We start from the raw sequence: 21,198 nt of genomic DNA, 5'->3' as shown, positions 1-21,198 counted from the left end.
TCTCAGATTCTAATTTTTAGCACCTTGACAAGAGTGCCTATTTCATGTTCCCTTCCTTTGGCTTCCAGGCCATTTCCCCTCCTCAATCCTCACTTTTGGGATGTATAACAGCTACAGCATAGAAGTCGTCATAGACACAACAATTTGAAGCACTGCAAGCTTGAAAATGGAATGGCTAGATGCAATCACTTTTTCTCCTCTCATTTATCAACACAGAAATTAAGGCAATCTGGTAATAGGGGTTACAAATAGATAAAAGAGAGAGAAACACAAATCTTAATTGTTCCTGCAAGGCTTTAGCGATTTTCGAAACCGAAATTATTTGAGCATAAGAATTAGCAAGGTGTCTTTGAATCAGGGACTTTTAAAAAGCCACCTCTCAGAAGTCTGGGGCTGTGTAAAACTGTAATGCTGTAGAGTGCAGTCCTTGAGGCAGTCTGTGTAATACAACACATAGGACAGATTTATGTTAAAAATCACTTCGGGGGCTTGTGACTTTCAACTAAATACTTCTTCAGAAACTACTGGAAGCTCTTCGACTTGTGCTACTGGAGAAAAGAGGTGGGAAGCTACCACCGACTAATAAGAGCCAGGGTGTACGCTCTGAAGGGCCGGCCCTCGGCCTTCCCACCCCGGGGTGGACCAACGAACCTTATTTTTCGCTGCCAAGGGCCCCTGGACCCTCTCCTCTCCTCCCCAAGCCGGGAAAAATCTTTCCAAATCTCATTCCCAGTCCCCCAGGTGAGAAACCAAATTGCACAAGAGATCTCGAGAAGATTTGAGAGACGGAGAGTGAGAGAGAGAGAGAGAGAGCGGCGCTGGGCGAGGGCAAGCAAACTGCGGAGGGAACGCCTGAGGGGAGGAGGAATCTTCCAGAGCCTCAGCAAAGACTCCGTTTGGGAGAAAGTCTCAGCACAGTTGGATTTCCAAAGGTGTGTGAGCGCACACACCTCTGAGTCCTACCCGCTCCGGGCAGGTAACGGGCGGCCGACCTGACCACCAGTGCCCACTGAGCTTCCCCAGGACCACCCGCCCGGCGCCCAGCTGCAGCTACTTCTACTGAAAGAAAGAAAGGAGAAAAGCAACAGAGGAGGGGCTCAAGAAAGCTGGGAAGGAGTCCGCAGCCAGAAACCCTGCAGCGATCTGCCAAGGGGGCGAGAAGCGAGTTGCCCTGGGGCAGTGGTTGCGCGCCGGCGCCGGGAGTGGAGGCGCGAGGGAGCCGGGACGCAGGCCCCCGGGAGCGGGGTGCGCCCAGCCTGAGGCGGTTGAGACCGGCCGGAGTCGGGGGCGGGGAGGGGGGCGTCCCGCGGCCGCTGGACCGTCCACCTCCACGGTCCCAGCCCGAGCGCGCCTGCCTCTCCCTGCGACCGCGACCGTTCTGAAGAGGGGCTCTTCTGGGCACGCTGTGCCTCCCCCCACTCCCTCCGGCTCCCGTTCTCCCGCCTTCTTTGCAGTGTCCACAGATGCTCCGCCGCAGACCCGGGACCCCTTAGGCGCCTCTTCCCGTCCCTCTGCCAAATCGCGACGCCTGTACTTTTCCAGCTCCCTCTTTCCCTCTTGAAATTGAAAGTTATTGAGGTCGCTCAGGGTTGTTGCTCCAGCAGTTTCCTTCCCCGCCCCCGAGCTCCCCCCGCCCCCAGCAGCCATCCCCCTCCCCTCCCCCCTCCCTCGCCCCGTCCCTCCCTCCCTCCCTCCCACCCACCCTCTCGCCCTCCCTCCACCACTGGAGCGGCTCCTGCTCGCGAACAGCAGAAGCAGCTCGGGGTCTCTCCGCCGCCCCTTGGCCATGGCCGCGGTGCTGACGGCGCCCGCTCCCCTCCGCTCCCGGGGCCCCAGCCGCTGCCGCAGCAACCTCTAAGCCCAAGGGGCCGCCACCGTCGCCACCGCCCACCCGGATCCCGCCCGCGGCCGCCGCCGCCGCGCACCATGCTACCTGCGGCCGCCCTGGCGAGGCCGCTCGCTGCTTCTGGAACCCTCACTTGCGGCACTGACAGCCACCGTACAGGAGCCCCCGCAGCTCAGGGCTCGGACAGTTTGAAAGTACAGTAGTTGGTTTCCCTGACCACCCGACCCGCTTCGTTTGCCATCCCAGCTCGCCTATCGGATCTGAGTGGAGGAGTCCGCTGCTTGGATTCTCTCTTGCTCTCCATATACGCCTAACACCTACGTGTATTTCTAAAACATTCAATATTAATTAACAATCAAAAGAAAAAGGAGAAAAGGAAGGGAAATATTACTGGGTTACTATGCACTTGCGACTGATTTCTTGTTTTTTTATCATTTTGAACTTTTTGGAATACATCGGCAGCCAAAACGCCTCCCGGGGAAGGCGCCAGCGAAGAAGTAAGTGCAGGCTTTTTTACGCATTTGCTCCCTCCCGCCGCGTTCACCTGTCGGGTCGCTTTGCCTGTCCTGAGTCGGCTCCCAGAGGCAGCGGTCCTCCCACCCAGCACCCCACGCCTCGAGAGGAGGTAACCGTTTAGGCTCCTGTGTTGGCGTCTTTCACGCCTTCCTCTCCGCGCCCCTCTCTTCCCCCGCATCCTTCTGGGTGCCAGAGTCCGGTGGACCCGGCGCTAAGGTGGCTCCCGCACCCTCATAATTTCAGGTTCGCGGAAAAGTTCGGCCCTTCGTTAGACTAGCTCGAGGGATTTGTGCTTTCCCCCCGAGACGTGGACGGGTGTCTCGAGCCCCCAGGCATCACGGACTCCCGGCCGGCTGGATGCCCCTGACCACTGAGTTCCCGCCGGGGAAGGCGCGGCCGCGGCGCCCGCTCACCTTGCGTCGCCGCCTTGCTTGGGGAGACCTCGCAGGGTCCTCCCGCGGCGCTGGGGTCGCGAGGAACTCTCCCGCCCCTCGAGAAATGGCGAGCGAGTGCCTGCGCGGCCGCTATACCCCCAGCCACGCACGAGTGGAACCGAAGGGCGCGCGGGGCGCTCGGGGTTCGCGTGCCTGCGCGCTTAAGGAGACGCTCTGCGTCCCAGTACGAGGGATGTGAGGGCTGCCGAACCGGCCGCTGGGAGCTGGAGGTGCCAGGTTTCCAGTTACAATCTTGCCTGTCACGCGTGAGCGCTTTTACCGTCTCAGGCCCTTTAAAGTGGGTCCCCTGGGGCAAACACACACTGAGGGTGGGGTTCCCCTAAAGACTCAGGCTCGCCTCGCTGCCCCTTTTCCCGATTCCAGTTACTTGGAAGGTTGGCTTGTGAAGACTTCCTAGGACAGTGCCCTAGCTGGTATGAAACGGGCACCGCCCCCCCACCAGGGCACCCTCAACCCGGGTTGGTCTGTTTCAAGGTGGCGTCTTCCATAGATGAGGAGACAGACCCGAGAAAGGCACCTCTCACTGCCCCTGCGTAGCCCAGCGCGCTGGCCGCTCCGCTCCGGCGTATGTGCAGGCGTGGGGAGTTCCTTCGCAGATAGAGCCGAGGGCGACACTGGCTCCAACGTGGGGGGCGCTGGCGGGGACTGGGAGGGAGAAAACTTCCCGGGGCGCAGAGAGCGATGCTATTGCTTTGACCAACTCGGACCTCCGCCGCCCAGGAGCCAATGACGCTTGGCGGCGCCCGGTCCCGTGCGCAGAGCCACCTCGGATCGCTGGCCCGCGAAGCCCCTGGGGGCAAGCTCGGGTACAGCGCAAAGGACACAGCACAGTCTTGTGTGAGATGGAGATTTTAGTAATCGCTTCTCCGCCACTGTTTGTGCCCTGCTTCTGGACGTGAGGGACCGCTGAAAGCTCCCTTTGTGCCGCTTGCCTAGGGCAAACAAGGTTTGATTCACCTGAAAATTGCCTCTAAGAAACGCTGTACCAAAGCGCCAGGGGCTCCCGCCCGGCCTCAGCGCCTCTAGGATCGCGTAGCCGGGGGGCAGGAGGGCCTAATTTAAGCACGTCGGGGGCATCCGATTTATTATGTTTGGCCTCTGGATGGTTGTATTCTTCGAAACTCCTCCACTCACCCTTTCACTCGAGACTTGCGGCCGCCTCCCAAAAGAAGTGGCTTGGAGCTCGAGTCTTGTCCTCGTTGCTGGCGGTCCCCAGGTCCCCTTCTCGCAGAGTCCGGCCAGGGGAACTGAATCGCAGGTCGGTGAGGAGAGAGAGGGATGCTGGGCACAAGCGCAGCCTCCTGCTTTCCATCCCTCTTCCAGCCAGTGCCCACCCGGCGCCCATGGCCCACACCCTCCTTCACCCCACTGAGGACCCCAGGGCCAGGAGCCACACAATCGCAGGGCAGGGACGGGGTCCTGAGTGTCAGAGTGGTCTCCGATTGCAGTTTGGGGGCCCCTGTTTCTGATGGAAGACACCGGAAAGAAAGCTGGCCATCCATTCGTTCTCACTTCCCCCCAGCAAGGACAGCGTGCAGTAAGCTGCCCAGTGGTGCGGCCCCAAGTCTTCTGGGAGCAGAGGGGGGATGGAGCACCCTTAGGCTCCGATTAGAGAGGATTTACAGAGTCCAAAGGCGAGCTGCTTTTTGATCTGCCTTAATCTTCTCAAGGCCAAGTCAAAGGCGCCCTCTTGTTGAGTAGTGGGGATGAGAAAGGGAGTGGGTGGAATTGTGTTGAAATTCCGATTGTTCTGTGGGTGTGGGGCCGGGAGAGAGCTCCCCTAGCAGGGGATGCTCCTTGCTCCTTCACACTTGAGTCTGCCTTTGCTCCTGGGGTTTGCTGATGCAATCCTGGGAGAGGGGCGACCCCTTGCGTTCTCCGAGGAGACAGAGGAGACTCTTGGCAGGTGCAGCATGGGATTTGTTGTTGTTGTTTGTTTGTTCGTTTTTTCTAGAATGGGGAAGGAGTAGAGGGTAAGGTCCAGAAAATCAAGGTCAAACTGCAGGTGTACAAACTCGTTTCTTTGGAAATCTCTGAAAAAAACTTTTTCTCAAATAGGGACTGGGAAAAAGTTGTTTAAATGAAAAATAAGATAGTAGTCAAAGGTATTCTAGAAAGAAACGGTCTTTCCTATTTTTGCTTCAAGAGACAATTAAGGTATTTAACCTTTTGGCCTATAGTTAAATAGCTTCACTCTCCTAAACTTTTAAATCTTAACTAATGATAGAAATTTGGGGTGTAAGAACTATTTTTCAGAGTTTTTAAAGTGGGCTCTTGAATGTTTTGGTAGAAAAGTTTCTTGCAAAAACACATTCATTTGCAGTGTTAGATATTATCAATTCTAAGGAACCATGGCTTATCCGCAGATAAAGCAGATAGAGCTATCTATATCAGTAATCTCCTGTTTCCCTCAAGGAACTGCTATACCATTTATCTCTACTTTGTTGCAAACTAGTGATGCTGTTTCCTCTTATAGAAAAAATAACATTTTAAACAGGAATTTTGTACTTTAAAAAAATATCTGTTATGTTACGGATGAATAAATACTCAATAACTTTTTTACCTGCTTGGATTCATATACAGCTCCTAGAGTTGACTCAGTTGAATTTACTCAAGATAAAAATGAAATGCAATCCTTATTCAAAAATCCTGAGCAAGAAATGTTTTCAGAGGATGTTAAATAAAGAATCCTGAACGAGTTTTAAACTCACTTCCAGCTCAGCCTTTGCTGCTTGGTACAGTCAGCTTCTGAATTCTAGCTTATCTGCTAATAAAAGTAAAGGTTATATGTGCCGTAATAACCGCAGTACCTTTCAATTGCACCACACTTTCACTTGAGTTATTCACTTGGGTCCCTAAATAGCCACTTGAAGTTTGGAGGCAGGTATTAATATCCCCATTTTACAGGGAAAGAACCCAAAAAACAGAGGCTAAGTAACCTATACAAAGCCATACAGCTACTAAGTGGAACTTATCTCCTGCCGTTTATGCTATATGTTGGCCCATGTCAGAGAGAAGATGTCAGGCGTGTTAAATAATAAATCTGATGGTCTCAAAACCATCATTTATCCTATGTTTGTAGAATAAGCTGTTCTAATTGACTGGAAATTTTTGAACTGATGTTTATATGTATCATACATTAATGACCAATGTCAAAGAGTTAAATACCTGATAATGATCATGAAGCTTGCTAAATATAATATTATTTAGTTATTAAGAAGACATTGTAGGATCATATTATGCCAGAAGACTATTGTGAGAAACATCAGATGCCATTGTAGTACCCTTTTAATTTGATGCCGTCTATTAATTGGTTTTTAAATGCTTAGATTCCAGATAGATCCAACTTTTGAAAAGCCATTGTAGGCATAATAATTACCAAGCACTCACTGCACAATCTATAAAACTTTTAAAAATCTTTCATAAAGATGTTTGAAATAAAGGAGTAAGAACATAAGAGAAATCATTTTAATGGTGATAAAATGAAAACCGATTTATTGGAATACAGTGGCCATTGCTCATGATACCGTTTTGGATGTTAAGCCATTCTTTGAGATTCTGATACACTCTTTTTTTAAAAAAATTTATTTTGTTTATTTATTTTTGGTTGCATTGGGTCTTTGCTGCTGTGCGTGGGCTTTCTCTAGTGTGGCAAGCGTGGGCTACTCTTCGTTGTGGTGCGCGGGCTTCTCATCACAGTGGCTTCTCTTGTTGCGGAGCACGGGCTCTAGGCGCGCGGGCTCAGTAGTTGTGTCTTGAGGGCTCTAGAGCGCAGGTTCAGTAGTTGTGGTGCATGGGCTTAGTTGCTCCGTGGCATGTGGGATCTTCCCAGAGCAGGGATGGAACCTGTGATCCCTGCATTGGCAGGCGGACTCTCAACCACTGTGCCACCAGGGAAGCCCCTGATACACTCTTACACAGCTAACCTGGAAAATAATAGGTTAACTACAAGACAGAAAAATCTTTCATTCTATTATGCATTTTGTCATATTAATTTTGAATGGAAGTGTATAGTGTGGATATTGGCTACAACGCATTTTTTCACCTGTCTACTTTTGTCACCAGTCTACCTTGTTTTTGAGTGAAACACTGTTTAATAGATGAAGATATGAGTAAAATTTGCTAGAGAAAGTATATTCTGCAACATATTATGTGATATCTGTATGAATCCAAGCCCCAAATTCAAACTCTTAGGCATTGATGGCAACATCTAAATATAAACAAAAGACACTTATTTTTGTGAATTCTAATTTAATCATCATTACACTATCAAAATTGTTTCTTAAAATATCTCTTTGTTATACTATTTTAATTATTTATTACTTCAATAAAAGGATTTTATTAAAAACATTAAGAATGATAATTTTTGAATATTGTCTTTTTAGTCCCAAGTTATTCTATGTAAAGTAATTGAGAATATAATAATCATAAAATTGATTTAATGGCATTACTTCAATTTTTTTTTTTTTTTGGTGGTACGCGGGCCTCTCACTGTTGTGGCCTCTCCCGTTGCGGAGCACAGGCTCCGGACTCGCAGGCTCAGCGGCCAGGGCTCACGGGCCCAGCCGCTCCGCGGCATGTGAGATCTTCCCGGACCGGGGCACGAACCCGTGTCCCCTGCATCGGCAGGCAGACTCTCAACCACTGTGCCACCAGGGAAGCCCTACTTCAATATTTTTAAGCATGAAATATGAACGGTATTTTAACTTGCAAGTAGATAAGTTTTGTTGAATCATTTCTCCGTTAAATATTTCCTGGAACTTAATATTCTACAAATTAGGTCCCCAGAAAGTGATGAATGGGAAATTACAGCATGTAGTTAAATTTGATTTTCAAGTTATTATGGGGAAACTCTTGCCACACTACTACAAAACAACTTTATTAGTCATCTGATCATTTTAGTCTATTTTAATCTGGACAGAGATCTCCAGATTGCTACTGAGTATCTCAAATATTTTCTAGTTAAATGGTTAATCTTTTTTAAAAAAATGCAATAGTTCTTTTGAATTTTATAAATTATTGATAGAATACTGTGTGTTGTCAGAAACCTTTGTAGAGTTAAGACCACATGATCTCTTTGCAATTATAAGAATGAACTATCAAAAAATAAAACTATTCCACATACAGCAATTTTCTAAATCGTCTTTCCCCCCTTTATCTCTATCCAAATGTTTCATTTTGGACGTTGTCCTAACCTCTCTTCCCACTTCCTCACTATTCACTCTCCCCAGCCCCCAAAACATCCTTTTCCAAGCAGTGAATTCTTGAAATGCCATCAGAGTGGGTATTATGTTTCATGAAATGTAAGAATCAACTTTGGTTACCATTAGGAAAACATCATTCAGTTTTGAGACCATGGTAAGGATCATGTAAGACAGTGTGTTGAAATTATATGTTTTACTTGGTTAAGACTATTTCTTCTCTGAACCGTGCATCATACACTGGCATTCTTTTGAGAATGATCATTTGAAAAATTGTCGCATCATAAGTTATATAGATATTTTTTGCCTTGCTTTTGATTTTGAGGAAAAACGTGGGTTGCTTTCTTGATTGTGAATTTTTTCTTAAGGTTTAAAATTATTTGATTATCTTAAAATTTACCATTTGTTGGCCAACCTAGTAAGTTTGAAATGCTTTGCAGTTACACCTTAACAAAACATATAAAGTATAAAATACACATCTGTAAAAGACGCTGCCCATTTTTTCTATTTGTTTAATTCTGTCCATCAGATCTTTCCATTCAGGACTATTACTAGCATTACGACTAAAGTACTTAACCCAGCAATGATGAAAAGAATGGAATGTTCCATTCTCAAGGCTTGTCGGGGTGCTGAGGATGCCATTGAGTGCTAAGAAATCCAATTTTCTGCTCCAAAGATGTTTCAACAACATGCAGCTTTTAGGCAAAATACCTGAATTCTTTTTACATATAAAAAGTTTGAATACTTTCAAAAACTCATTAAAAACAACATGGCTGCAGGTGCCTCTTCTCTGATAATATTTCTGCCTTATTTATATTCTTGGCGAGGTAACTAGGTAACTGGGTAACCTAGGTAACTAGGTCTAGTTACCATCTGCTGTCACTAAAACTGTTCTGGAAGTTTTTAGGGAAAATTCAATGGTACTGAAGGAGATGATTGCCCAGTTAAATACATATTTAATGGCCTTTAACTGCTTTTATGCTTTATGCCTTATGCAAGTATCTAACCCAGTCTTCAAAATACTACCTTATTCGGTTTCCATCTGACCTTTAAGAATTTGATGGATAGCAGCAAACATCATAAATTCATGGTACAGACTGAGACCTAAGAAGTCATTGAAGGAGAATTCCCAGTGTATGTTGAGAAAAGTAGGCTAAGAAGTAGAAGACCTGGGTTCTACGTCTAGCACTGCTAGTAATATCTGAATAACCCAGACAAGTCCCTTTACCACACTAAGCTGCAGTTCCTCATCTGTGAAGTGAGGTGGTTGGTTAAAAGTTTAGATCTAAGCAATTCTTATAGGTTCTTCAACTTTTAATCTTTTGGTATAAGAACATGAACCAGGAGTAGCGAGTAGTAGAAAGTTGCTGATTTTATTTTTCATTAGAAGCAATAGAGTAGCACAGTTTATATGAAATAATCTAAGATTATTCTTCCCATCTATGGTGCATAATACCAAGAGAAGACTAACTAAGGCATGAGAATGTGGGCAAAGTCTAAGTTCTTCTAAACTTAGTTGTTTTATTCAACCAAGTTTAGTGGATGAAGATTAAGAATACAAACAGGGACTTCCCTGGTGGTCCAGTGGTGAAGAATCCACCTTCCAATGCAGGGGATGCCAGTTCAATCCCTGGTCGGGGAACTAAGATCCCACATGCCGCAGGGCAACTAAGCCCTCAGTCCGCAGCTAGAGAAGCCCGCGCGCCACAGTGAAGAGCCCGCGTGCAGCAATGAAAGACCCCATGTGCAGCAAATAAGACACGATGCAGCCATTAAATAAATAAATAAATAAATAAAGAGTCAGAGGAGGAAAGAGGTCATCTTAAAAAAAAGGAATACAAACAAATATAAGTATTCACTTATTATAAGTAAATCCATCATATAAAGATTAATAAGTAACTTATCAACATAGAGACTGAATTAATTATGATATTCCTCACCCATCACAATATCTAGTGCCTGAAAACCATAGCCATAGTGTCAATCCACATACTCCATTTTTGGCAAGGCCGTTTTGTCCTTGGGCTTAGAGTCACAGGGAGCTGGTTTGGAATCCCAGCTAGAGAGATGCATCATGACAGGATTTTAGAAGTGGGCCTGTAATGGAATGGAAGCGGCAATTACAAAGGCCCAGGTTTAAGCTTATAAGACCCTGTGCTATGACAGTGACTGACTGAGCACAAGAGGGCATATGAAGGGAAAAGAGGAAGAGAGCCATATTTGGCACTAAACTTTGGCTTATAAGGACTCATGTCTGGGTGAAAAACAATTATCTCTATCTTTTTGATTAGAGATGATCAAAAAGAACAGGAAAGTAAGACAAGCAGATTTGTTAGGAAACTTATTTTCCTTTTGTGCTGCCTTTGAGGGCCACCAGGGCATTTAGTAACACTGAATCAAAGTTGCAGAGAGATTCCGGAGCTGAAAATAGCATTTTTGAGTTACTCCCATAGAAGGGATAGTTGAATACATGAGATAAAAATCTGGCAGTGTCTTGTTTATTGTTACTAAAATGTTTGCTGTGCTGACATTGAGACTCACTCTTACTGGTAGTATCAAAATAAGATTAATTACATTAAGGTACTTTGTCTACAGAATCGAATATATCATTTTCAACTGTGGTTTCTCATGCTTATAGCCCTTTTTGTGCTACGTAAGAAAATGGTCACTGGTATCAGGAGCGGTAATTTTACGTTGCCAAGTCTTCCACTTGAAGGTCATACTTGGAAGTCTCATCACCTGTGGAACGATATTCCTTTCCCACAGGATCTTAGGAGACCTGAAAAACTTTATAGTAAGGAAAGATTAGTTTCCTTAAGGTGTAAAAATGATTTTTTATATCATTCCACTTGGATCTAGCATCTACTCATAGCATTCCACTTTCAAGCAGATTTCTCAACAAAGTGTGCTCTCTTAAAATAAGAAATTCTCGGGTTTCCCTGGTGGCACAGTGGTTGAGAGTCCTCCTGCCGATGCAGAGGACGCGGGTTCGTGCCCCGGTCCGGGGGGATCCCACATGCCGCAGAGCAACTGGGCCCGTGAGCCATGGCCGCTGAGCCTGCGCGTCCGGAGCCTGTGCTCCACAACGGGAGAGGCCACAACAGTGAGAGGCCCGCATACCGCAAAAAAAAAAAAAAAAAAGAAATTCTCAGGATGGAATGAAACTTGAAGGAATTCAGTCCATCTATATGATACGTGAACTACTTCTGCAACATCCCCACGAGTAATTGTCTAGCCTCGGTAACAACCAGGTTCCACGCCCTCGCTTGCTGCTTCTAGACAAGTTGGGTCTTCCGAATCAGGAAGCAGGTTATATTTTCTAATGGTCTGTTCTCCTACTTCTCTTCTGAGCACTTGGCTGGGGCATGGGATTACATTTAGTTACCTTAAAACCTCTTTCTAAAATGAATACACAATAAGTCAATGCACTATATTCACTCCCAAAAATTGTCCTTAGAAAACTAGCTGGTAAGCATATTTATAATTATACCCCAATACAAAGCACATTCCTGAGAGTAAGTGGTAAAGCAGCCCCCATTTTATAACCACATAATACAAACCACCACCACACAATATGAAATAACAGAATTTGTGAAATGCTTATTTTAGAACACTGTTTTCTTAACATATGCTTGATAAGCTAGTAAGAAAAAGTGCCCCTAGTTTCTCATTGTTAGGTACCCTCATACAATGGGACCTCACATATATGAACACACAGTCATCTCGACAAAAGCTGTCATATAAGAAGAGACAGTATCAGCCACATTGAGATGAAAAGAAAGAGGTACCATAGTTCTCAGAACCACTGTTATATTCACATACATTCTATCTTAATATGCATTTATATTTATATGTTAAAGTGAGTATTGTGATAATGATTATTGTTTAAATAGCTGCCGTGTTTTGGTCACCTGTGAGTGCCAGACTCTGTCCTTGATGTTTTTGCATATATTATCTCAATTAGTCCTCCCACTTACCTTGTAAGGCAGGTGCCAGTAGTCCCATATCAGTCGCCTGAGGTCATTCAACAAAGATATGGTGGACCTGGGATCCCAGCCGAGGACTGACGCCAAAGCCCATATCCTTCCTTGATTTTTTCATGTCACTTCAACTATTGGGATTGGTACTTGAAGCAATCATGGGAGTGTTTTCTCAAACGCTACCCCACTTTTTCTTTCCTTTACTCTCTGCTCATTATCTCTTCCTCCTCATTTAACAAACCACAAGTCTTCTTCAAACATTTGCTCTAGAGGTTGCTTCTGGTATTCTAATACTCCTTCCCACATCTCTTTCTTTTCTCTGTCCTTTTTCCTCTTTCCGTAAACCTGCCTTATTGATGGTTTTTAAACATAGAAAGTTGCTGATTTTATTTTTCATTAGAAGCAATAGAGTAGCACAGTTTATATGAAATAATCTAAGATTATTCTTCCCATCTATGGTGCATAATACCAAGAGAAGACTAACTAAGGCATGAGAATGTGGGCAAAGTCTATAATTTTGCAGTTAAATATCAAAATCCTTCTCTGTAATTTATAACCACAATAGATATTTCACTGGCTAGTTTTTGCTGTCCAGAAAAGTTATCTTTATGGTACTTCATAAAATCTCTTATTTATATTACTTTTACTATGAGCATTAACAGTAACCTCCACTCTGAATTCTTGCTTTATGGGCCTTGGTACAGTGATTTTTCAACCCTGATTTCCAGTTAGAATCACCTCGGGATCTTAAAAAAACAAAGCCAGACTCTATCTTAGACCAAATGAAGCAATCTCTGGGAATGGGGCCTGGAATTCTGCATTTTCAAAAGTAGTCCTGGTGATTCTAAGGTACAGCCAAGACTGAGAAGTACCATTGGACCCTTAATTCAAGGATAACTCTTACAGCTAAGCAACTGTTGAAAACAATGCCAGTTTCATGAGAGTTCGACAAAAAAAATAGGCTTGTGTGGAGTATGATAAGAGATGAGATATGTGTCGTTTGAACAGATAGTAGTTTAAAATATAAAGCAGTCTGATAGCCCCAGATTGTTTATCAGTTGAGTACTGTTTAACTTGTGGCACTGACTGGTGCAGACAAGACCATCTGATTGAGAATCGTCTCAGCCAGAGGGTCTAAGAAGACATAGCAGAGAGCACACAGTAGAACATGATGGTGAGTTTAACAGCTACTGCTGCTGTTCTCACAGATAAGACCCCTGCTGCTAGGAGAGGTGCGATCAGGAGGGAGGGTGCTTGCGCTGAACTATACCAGGGGTTAGGGAGGCAGTGAATAGAAGATGAGGTATCAGCCATACCCCCAATTTTTTTTCAAAGCTACATAATCATAAACAACTGTTTTCATGTCTTACCAGATGACTGTGCCCTAGAGTCCTCTTTGTTTTCAGGAAAAATGAAATGGTTAGAAAATGGCCTCTAATAAGAAATAAACATCCTTTTCTTTTATGGTTTCTACAATTACTGACCAACTTTATATTGACTACTGGTGATCAGTAAAACTACTATAAATAGCATAGTTGTAACTCTATCTTAATGGGTTAAGTTTTGCAGTAGGTTGTTTATTCTTGAACTTACTGTTCTTACTTCTCTCCTAATGTGCTCTTCTTTAAGTGGTTATCTTCATTAAATCTTGTTTGTTATTCTTTTCTAGTCCATGAACGATGTTCAAACCTTGCCATAAACCAGGGAAAGCTCCATGTAAAAGTGAGGTGGAAGTCTGGGCTTCCTGTCAGACTTAATTCTGTTTGTTAAGGGGGCTCCTTGGGAGAATTTGGGTTCCAGTGAGCCACTAGGCCAAATCCCAATAACCACAATTGCCAAAAGTAATTAGACTGAGGAAAGCCAGGCTTCTGGAGAGGAGGGTCATCACAGCACGCTTGAGCCATTGCTCCGTGGTCAGACCTAGTTAGTTGTCCCTAGGGATTGGGAGCAATCATGAGTTACAGAGAGCAGGAAACCCACCAGAAAACAATGCTTTTCCACCAATTTTTTTTTTCCTCAATAGGTTATTCATCCTAAGCATGCAAGAGATGGGAATGTGCCGCCAGTATACGTGCGCAGTGCAAATCACCGTCATCTTATAAACCACCTTGTCTGCCTGCATGAGGGCAAACGCACACATACAGAACTCCTGCTGTCATCACTGCAAGTTCTCCTCCTCCCTTCCTGAGTAGATAAAAAGAACCCAAGGAATGTAGTCTGAGTCTTTGTATGAGAGGTGTCTGATTAGGATGGGAAGGGAAGGGGGAAAGGATCTTTGTAAACACCCTAAGGTCAATTTAGATATAATATTCCTGACGTAACATTTGGAAATAAGAAAATAGTATATTGCACAGGACAGGAGCTCTAAAACCTCCAGATCTAGGAAAAGGCCAAGAGCAAGCTTAGGATTTCTTTTACTGAAGACAATACCATTTTGAAATATGGTGCTGTAAGCAGCTAAATGGAAATTATTAAGAACTAAGCGGTGCTTTGATTTTAAGCTTTCACTATGCTAGAAATTAGAAGATTGTTAAGCCTTTCTATAGGAAAATACTCAAGTAGCACAAATATATCTATGCTTAATAACCTCAGTGAAAGTTCACCTTTGAAACTATTGACACTGCCTCAAATAACCTGCAAGGTTACTCTGTCACCTCCTGTATTGGATCTTTAATTGAACAAAGTCACAGAGTTCCCACTGTCCTTAATGTGGTAAGTTTCACATTCTCTTATGATTCAGAATGATGTCAGTATATTTTAGTACTCCTATGACCTTAGACCTTAGACTCCTGTGACCTTAGACTCTCTTTGTTTAAACATGTGGATGGGTGATATTGCTTATTTTAAATCCACAGAAAGGCTCGCAGTCAGATTCTTATTCTGGCCAGCCTTCTGTGGCAACTGGCAATCTCCAGGTAACACTGGGCAAATAAACCCTGACCTCGTGCCCTGTGTACATCAAAGAGTTATAATGATCTGCTATCAATATGATATTACCAGTTCAGTGGAATCATATATTTGATTTCATTTGGTCTTAAATTTGACCACGAGCTGATTTAAGAATTGAAGAATCTTAACTTTTGGAAATTTAGCAGCAAAACGGTGACCTTGCATTTACTTGTATCACTCACTACCTTCTGATGGCATGTAGTTTCTGCCATGCAATACAGAAGATGTAGACAAGTGCTGCTTGGCCACAAACTAAATGAGCACCTACTGAGCTGCTGAAGATTTGTTTCGTACAGAATTCAGTCTTGTTTTCCAATTTATGAGCAATTTGTTGTTCTAAGTTTAACAGGACCCTCATTACTGTTTGGTAACAAGAAATAAAGCCCGAAGGCGGTATCCTTAGCGGCCTCAATTCACAGACTCATTTCATGCCACCCTCAAGATGTTAACTCTTAGCCCTCTCCACAAAGACTAGTACAATTTAAAAGGGGAAGTCTCTCCTATAGCATATTTCTAAGACACCCATCCAACATTCCAGTTCTGTCCAGAGCTTGATGTAAATCTAAGCTTTTAACATAGATCAGTGGGATTCCCTTGGAAGCCAATTAGACTTGCAAGATCATGTCGATGCCTCCTTGGCCCTAGTACAATCAATAGCATGTACCATTCTACCTAGCACTGAGCCTCCAGGGCCCAGCCCTGATTCATGTGTGTTTTCAGACTTGTGAGCATTATGTGCCCATACCTCAACGTTTAATTTCTAATAGAATAAGGGAGGTTTCCAGCAAGCATAGGTCCAGACCATTTCAGGCTACTTCTACCATTTTCAGTACCCATGTGGACACCTCATTGACGTTCTAGGAATTCATCATGAACTGTTTGCCTCTGAACTTAATATCTTGCCCATACTATAAATGGAGAGCTTACAAACCCAGAAATCTTTGTGTAATAATTTTTTAACCAAACTACTTAATTCACCGACTTTGGGGCAGAAGTACCATCGTTCATCAGATAAGAACATATTTCAAATGAAAATTGCCAAGATTTTCCAATGCAGGATATTTTCTCTACCCTTCCTAGCCCAAACTTACTTTCTCATCCATTCCTCAAATTCTAAACCACTACTAAGATGAGTCGAACAGCCTTAATTTTAGGCTCTTCCAAAGAAAAAACAAACACACAGACAGCCGAGTTAATTTATGAAACACTGCTGCATTTATCTTGGCATTTATCTTGGCAGATTTCACTTCTCTCCTGTCTAACTCTTGCATGCTGACTCTCGCGCTCAGCAATTCATGGAAGGGACAAGTCATTTCTATATATTAAGCACCTTGGGCTTCCCTGGTAGCGCAGTGGTTGACAGTCCGCCTGCCGATGCATGGGACACGGGTTCGTGCCCCGGTCTGGGAAGATCCCACGTGCCGTGGAGCGGCTGGGCCTGTGAGCCATGGCCGCTGAGCCTGCGCGTCCGGAGCCTGTGCTCCACAACGGGAGAGGCCACAACAGTGAGAGGCGTACCGCAAAAAAAATAAAATAAATAAAATACAATTAAGCACCTTGAGGGCCACTGCACAGAATGATTTTGGTGTTCCTTCACACTTCCTATACAAGTTTCTTTCCTCATATACAATTTATTTGCTGGGTCTCTGAAACTGAATCCATCCCTTTACTTTAAACCTGAAGCAAATGGAGAGCCATTTTTATAAGAGCAATAAATGAAGGTGGCTGTTCAGATACTTTACTTGAATTTGTCTACACACTGAAGTACCTTTTTGTTAATACAAACCCTTCATATTCTAGCAAGCAGCTTCCTGAAAATCTAGGGCTGCTTAAAATTATATGACCAGGAACCAGGAATCCCCCCTTCCCCCGACACCAGCCCCTGTTCCTGGGAGTATGCCAGCAGTTTTGCAGGATTCATTCTGACAACTGTTCTGGTGTAAATATTTAGAGAAATCCTTTCCATTAGAGATGAAACAAAGTGTAAGTAACTGTTCCCAAAAGATATATCTTATTAATGTTTGCAACAACAGGCCTTATGCTATCTGATGCACAGATTCCAATATTGTACACTGGAGAAAAGACTAAGGGAAAAAAGAATCCAGATAGGAAGTAGATTGAACTCTATGTAACCTGAACTGAAAAATATAAGTTATCACCAGAGAGATGAAATGTTTTAATGTGTACAGAAAGTAGGGGAAATGAGTTAAATTAAATTGAAAATAGTAAAAATTGGCTACTAGTGTTTTAATGGTTTAATAAAAAGTGAGGGGCAGTTACAGATTTTTCTATCACCCTGCCAGTTCAGTGTAGTTCTTAGCTATTTCTCCATATTCCCCACAAAATGAAGTAATACATCTGAGATCCTATCTGATGTAAGTTCTGGTTTCTGTGTTGTTATTCAAGAACTATTAAAAGGGATAATAGCTAAGCTCTAATACTTGTATCAAATATCACTTGTTAAAACAGGGTGGTAACCTAGCCTCAAGGGGTAGAAGTGCACCAGCGTTCCACTTCTGCACTTTCCTGTCTGCATGGCATTTTCAAGTGCTTTATATACTAGGGGATTACACAGCTAAGTCATTTAAAACATCAGAAGCTTCATTGACTGAATTTCAAATTAATTCTAGTGTATTGATGATTACTGTGATACTTGACTAGAAAAGGTATACATCCTTTACACTACTTATTGTTTCCTCCTTTGCTTGATGATTTAAGGCCTACACTAAAATATAAAAAGCCAAGAATTTTAATTCAGTTTCTTTATTGATAAGTCACAATATAAGATTTCTCATTAGTATATGTAATTTTTTCTTCTTTACAGGAGTAAGATTTTTCTTTTTACTTTACATAGAATCTTTTTTCTGCTGAAAAGCATTTTAGAGAAAAGATGCTATATAAATAATGTTGTTAAAATATCTACAATGGGATTTTATTCCTCCTTGTTTTGCTTCTAACTTATAGTGACAATCATTCACTGCTGAGTCTCCAGTTGGATCCCACTTGAATCCTATATTTGTTGGTGATTTTGCAAAGAAAATAAAAAGAGGTTTAAGGGAGATGGCATGGAAACTTCATAAACTTCATTGTAGGAGAATAACATCTTTCTCATTGCCTTTTTAGAATCTTGATCTTTTTGTGTTTGGACTATAGCTAGAGAAATGCCACATTAGAGGGTAGGTGGGTTGATTTCTAATTAACACTCTGCTGTATAATTTAGACAAATCATTTAGTTTGTGATTCAGTTGCATCCACTATAAAATCTGACTCTTAATCTTTCATTTATTTGAAAGCAAGAGACTGATCTTGAAGTCCCTGCAACAGTAAGATCAAAGAGCTTTCCCTTTCCTTCTTGAAGCATGCTCTGTCCTTAGACAACTATCCGTCAAAACTTCAAGAATGTGGAGTTAGAGCTTGAATTCAAAAGCATGAGATTCTCTTTGTACTTTCATGGAGTTTTTTAGATCATATTTTTAAAAAGCTAACAAATGAAAAAGAAGTTCTGTTGGGGGGGAAAGTACAGGGAAAATTGAAATTAAACTTAGCCTAAAATAACATAAATTCATTCATTCATTCAACAGCTATTTATTGAACATTTAGTATGTGCCGAGATTGCAAAAGTGAACAAAACATACGTGATTTGTAGCATGTCACAGTGGTTAAGGAAAAAAAATTAAAAAAACGTGAAACCAAAATTAAACAGTATTTGGCCTAAGATAAGTGAGAACTGTTAGGCACTCTTTCTAAGCTGTATAACTTTTCTTTTTAAGTATTGTTTAAATAGAACTGGAAAACAGATTGTTTACAAATAAGCCTAATGAACACCCAGATTTTTCTCTGGAAAACAAGGGTACTAGACATCATGTGGGGAAGACACAGGAAGGTAGAGGAAAGATCAACTGAAAACACTGGAATTTATTGGGCCTCCCAGTATTTTCTTGCTTGAAAATTTATGACCGATGAATAGGAGTCATGGCTTAGCATGACGTTTGTGACAATCATAGGAAGTTTGCTATGCAAACTATAAACGTGGTTGGCATTGTTAGGTAAAGCTTGTAATGGAGCGGCATGGTTTAGCTGAGCGAATTTCCTTTTTGGGCGCTGAATAATTCCTATAGTTGAACTTTTACACTAGTTCATTAACTGGAATTACTTTTATCAAACAGACAAACATTAAAATATTGTATGTTTAAACATTAGTGCACTTTTGTCCATCTCTCAGAGGCATTTTTCAAACCTTTTATGGTAACCCTTGACCACTACATGGAACATACAATCCGATCTACTTAAAGCTCCAGTTTGGCAAATGCATGTCAACAGGTTATTTGGATTTCTTATGTGATCTTTCCTAACATCAACTGAAAGCTTTAAATGTCAGTTGCCAGAATTCAGAGGCTTGAAAATAATATGATCCAGTTCTTTTCTGTATGTTATTACTAACTTGTGAAGGATTTTGCGTAAGGAGAGGTGACTATCAAGTGTTTTTATATATGTTATCTCATGTAGCCTTCACACCAATCTCGCGATATATAGTTAACTATTTTAGAAATGAAGAAACTGAGGCTTAAACTAATTAGGAAACGGATCAAAATGACATAGTCAGAAAGGGTAGAATTAAGTGTATACCCAGATCTTATGGCCTAAAGCACAGCTTTCCCCATTACACTCTGCTTTTCATTAAGCCCATTAACGGAGAAGGCCAGAGGAGGTTTAAATGAGGGAAATTCTCTTTCTGCTCCTGAGACAGAACTACTGATGCCTCCTTAGACAAGAGAGTAAACTGGGCTAATTGACAGAAGTGGTTAGTTGGGAAGTATAATGAGAAGCCTTTAAACTGTTGTTAAAGCAGGGGCCTGATAAGATCACAACTACTGTTCTTAAAAGTTCACTGTAGTTGCTCAATGGGAGCAGAAGTGGTGGTAGGAAATGGAAAGATGTGAGCTCCGTTCATAGGAAAGGGTGATTGGAGGTGAGGGTGGGGAGGGCACCCGGCTGTCTGGCTTTAGCCAATGAATGGTGCCATTTACTGAAATAGAAAATACTGGAGAAAGAGCCATGTGGATTAGGTGTACATGTTTTATTTTATTTTATTTTTTTCTAAATTTATTTATTTATTTTTGGCTGCGTTGGGTCTTCATTGCTGCTCGTGGGCTTTCTCTAGTTACGGTGAGTGGGGGCTACTCTTCATTGCAGTGCACAGGCTTCTCATTGCAGTGGCTTCTCTCGTTGCGGAGCATGAGCTCTAGGTGCGTGGGCTTCAGTAGTTGTAGCACGTGGGCTCAGCAGTTGTGGCACACGGGCTTAGTTGCTCCGCAGCATGTGGAATCTTCCTGAACCAGGGATCGAACCCGTGTCCCCTGCACTGGCAGGCAGATTCTTAACCACAGCGCCACCAGCGAAGTCCTACAGCATGTTTTAATAACTAGGAAGATTGCAGGGAATACTGCATGCAGCATAATTCCCTCACGTAACTGAAGAGGAAAAAGAGAGGCCAGAGAAGTGAATTACTTGACTGAAGTCACTTTGCAGTGGAGCCAGGAGTAGAAACAACTCCTGTGGCCATTCTGTTACACCAGACACCACACGGCAGATGGTTCCAAGGACTGACGTTCCAGAGAAGTGCTCTGTGGATCTTCTGGCAATCTGATTTCTTATTTGTTTAATTAACGGTCGTTTCAAAGAGAATTATTTGTTCGCTGGATACTTATTTCACAATCTCTTCATTTTCTTACTCCATGAGATCTAAACACTAAAAAGTTTCTATAACCTGTTGTCCTAGTGTAGCAAGACTCACAATAGGGCACAATTTTTAAAAAACAAACCAATGATACATACTCTCATCAAATACAGTTGTCAGTTTCCTCATCAAATATATTCTTATTCTATTCCTGGGAATGGTTAAGTTCAGATCTGGCCCTGAGATGGTAAAGTACCATTATGCCCATTATTAACAATAACATATCCATATAATTTTGTACAGCTTATAAACACATGCATATTTGTACGCATATTTGTCTTACAAGTTCATGGCCATTCCTGCATTACCAGAATCCCCATTTATCTCCTGTGAAGTTCCTACTATTAGTTTAATTTCTTTGAGTCTGACAATAAAGGCATGTAGATTAGGGGAAATCTTTGTTATGGATGAGATGATTCTTATTGGCTGACAAGGTGAATGGGTGGCTCTTTAAGGTTCTTTCCCATTTAAATACCCATGTATGAACTCATCCTGGAAGGTGGGGTGGGGGAAA

The 21,198-nt window shown here is 43.0% G+C and overlaps 1 protein-coding gene across 1 annotated transcript in view; it reads left to right on the top strand.

Annotated features, from left to right (window-relative positions):
* Window positions 1-1,738: 1,738 nt before the first annotated feature.
* Window positions 1,739-21,198, top strand: part of RSPO3 (R-spondin 3) — a 77,478-nt gene continuing 58,018 nt past the window's right edge. Inside the window, exon 1 of the mRNA XM_067702167.1 lies at window positions 1,739-2,343. Within this exon, the coding sequence (XP_067558268.1) occupies window positions 2,247-2,343 (97 nt within the window). The 5' untranslated portion in view covers window positions 1,739-2,246. The remainder of the gene's footprint in view (window positions 2,344-21,198) is intronic.

Source organism: Pseudorca crassidens, chromosome 13 (assembly GCF_039906515.1).
Source record: "Pseudorca crassidens isolate mPseCra1 chromosome 13, mPseCra1.hap1, whole genome shotgun sequence".
Classification (NCBI taxonomy): domain Eukaryota; kingdom Metazoa; phylum Chordata; class Mammalia; order Artiodactyla; family Delphinidae; genus Pseudorca; species Pseudorca crassidens.
This window is presented reverse-complemented; position numbering and strand designations above follow the sequence as displayed.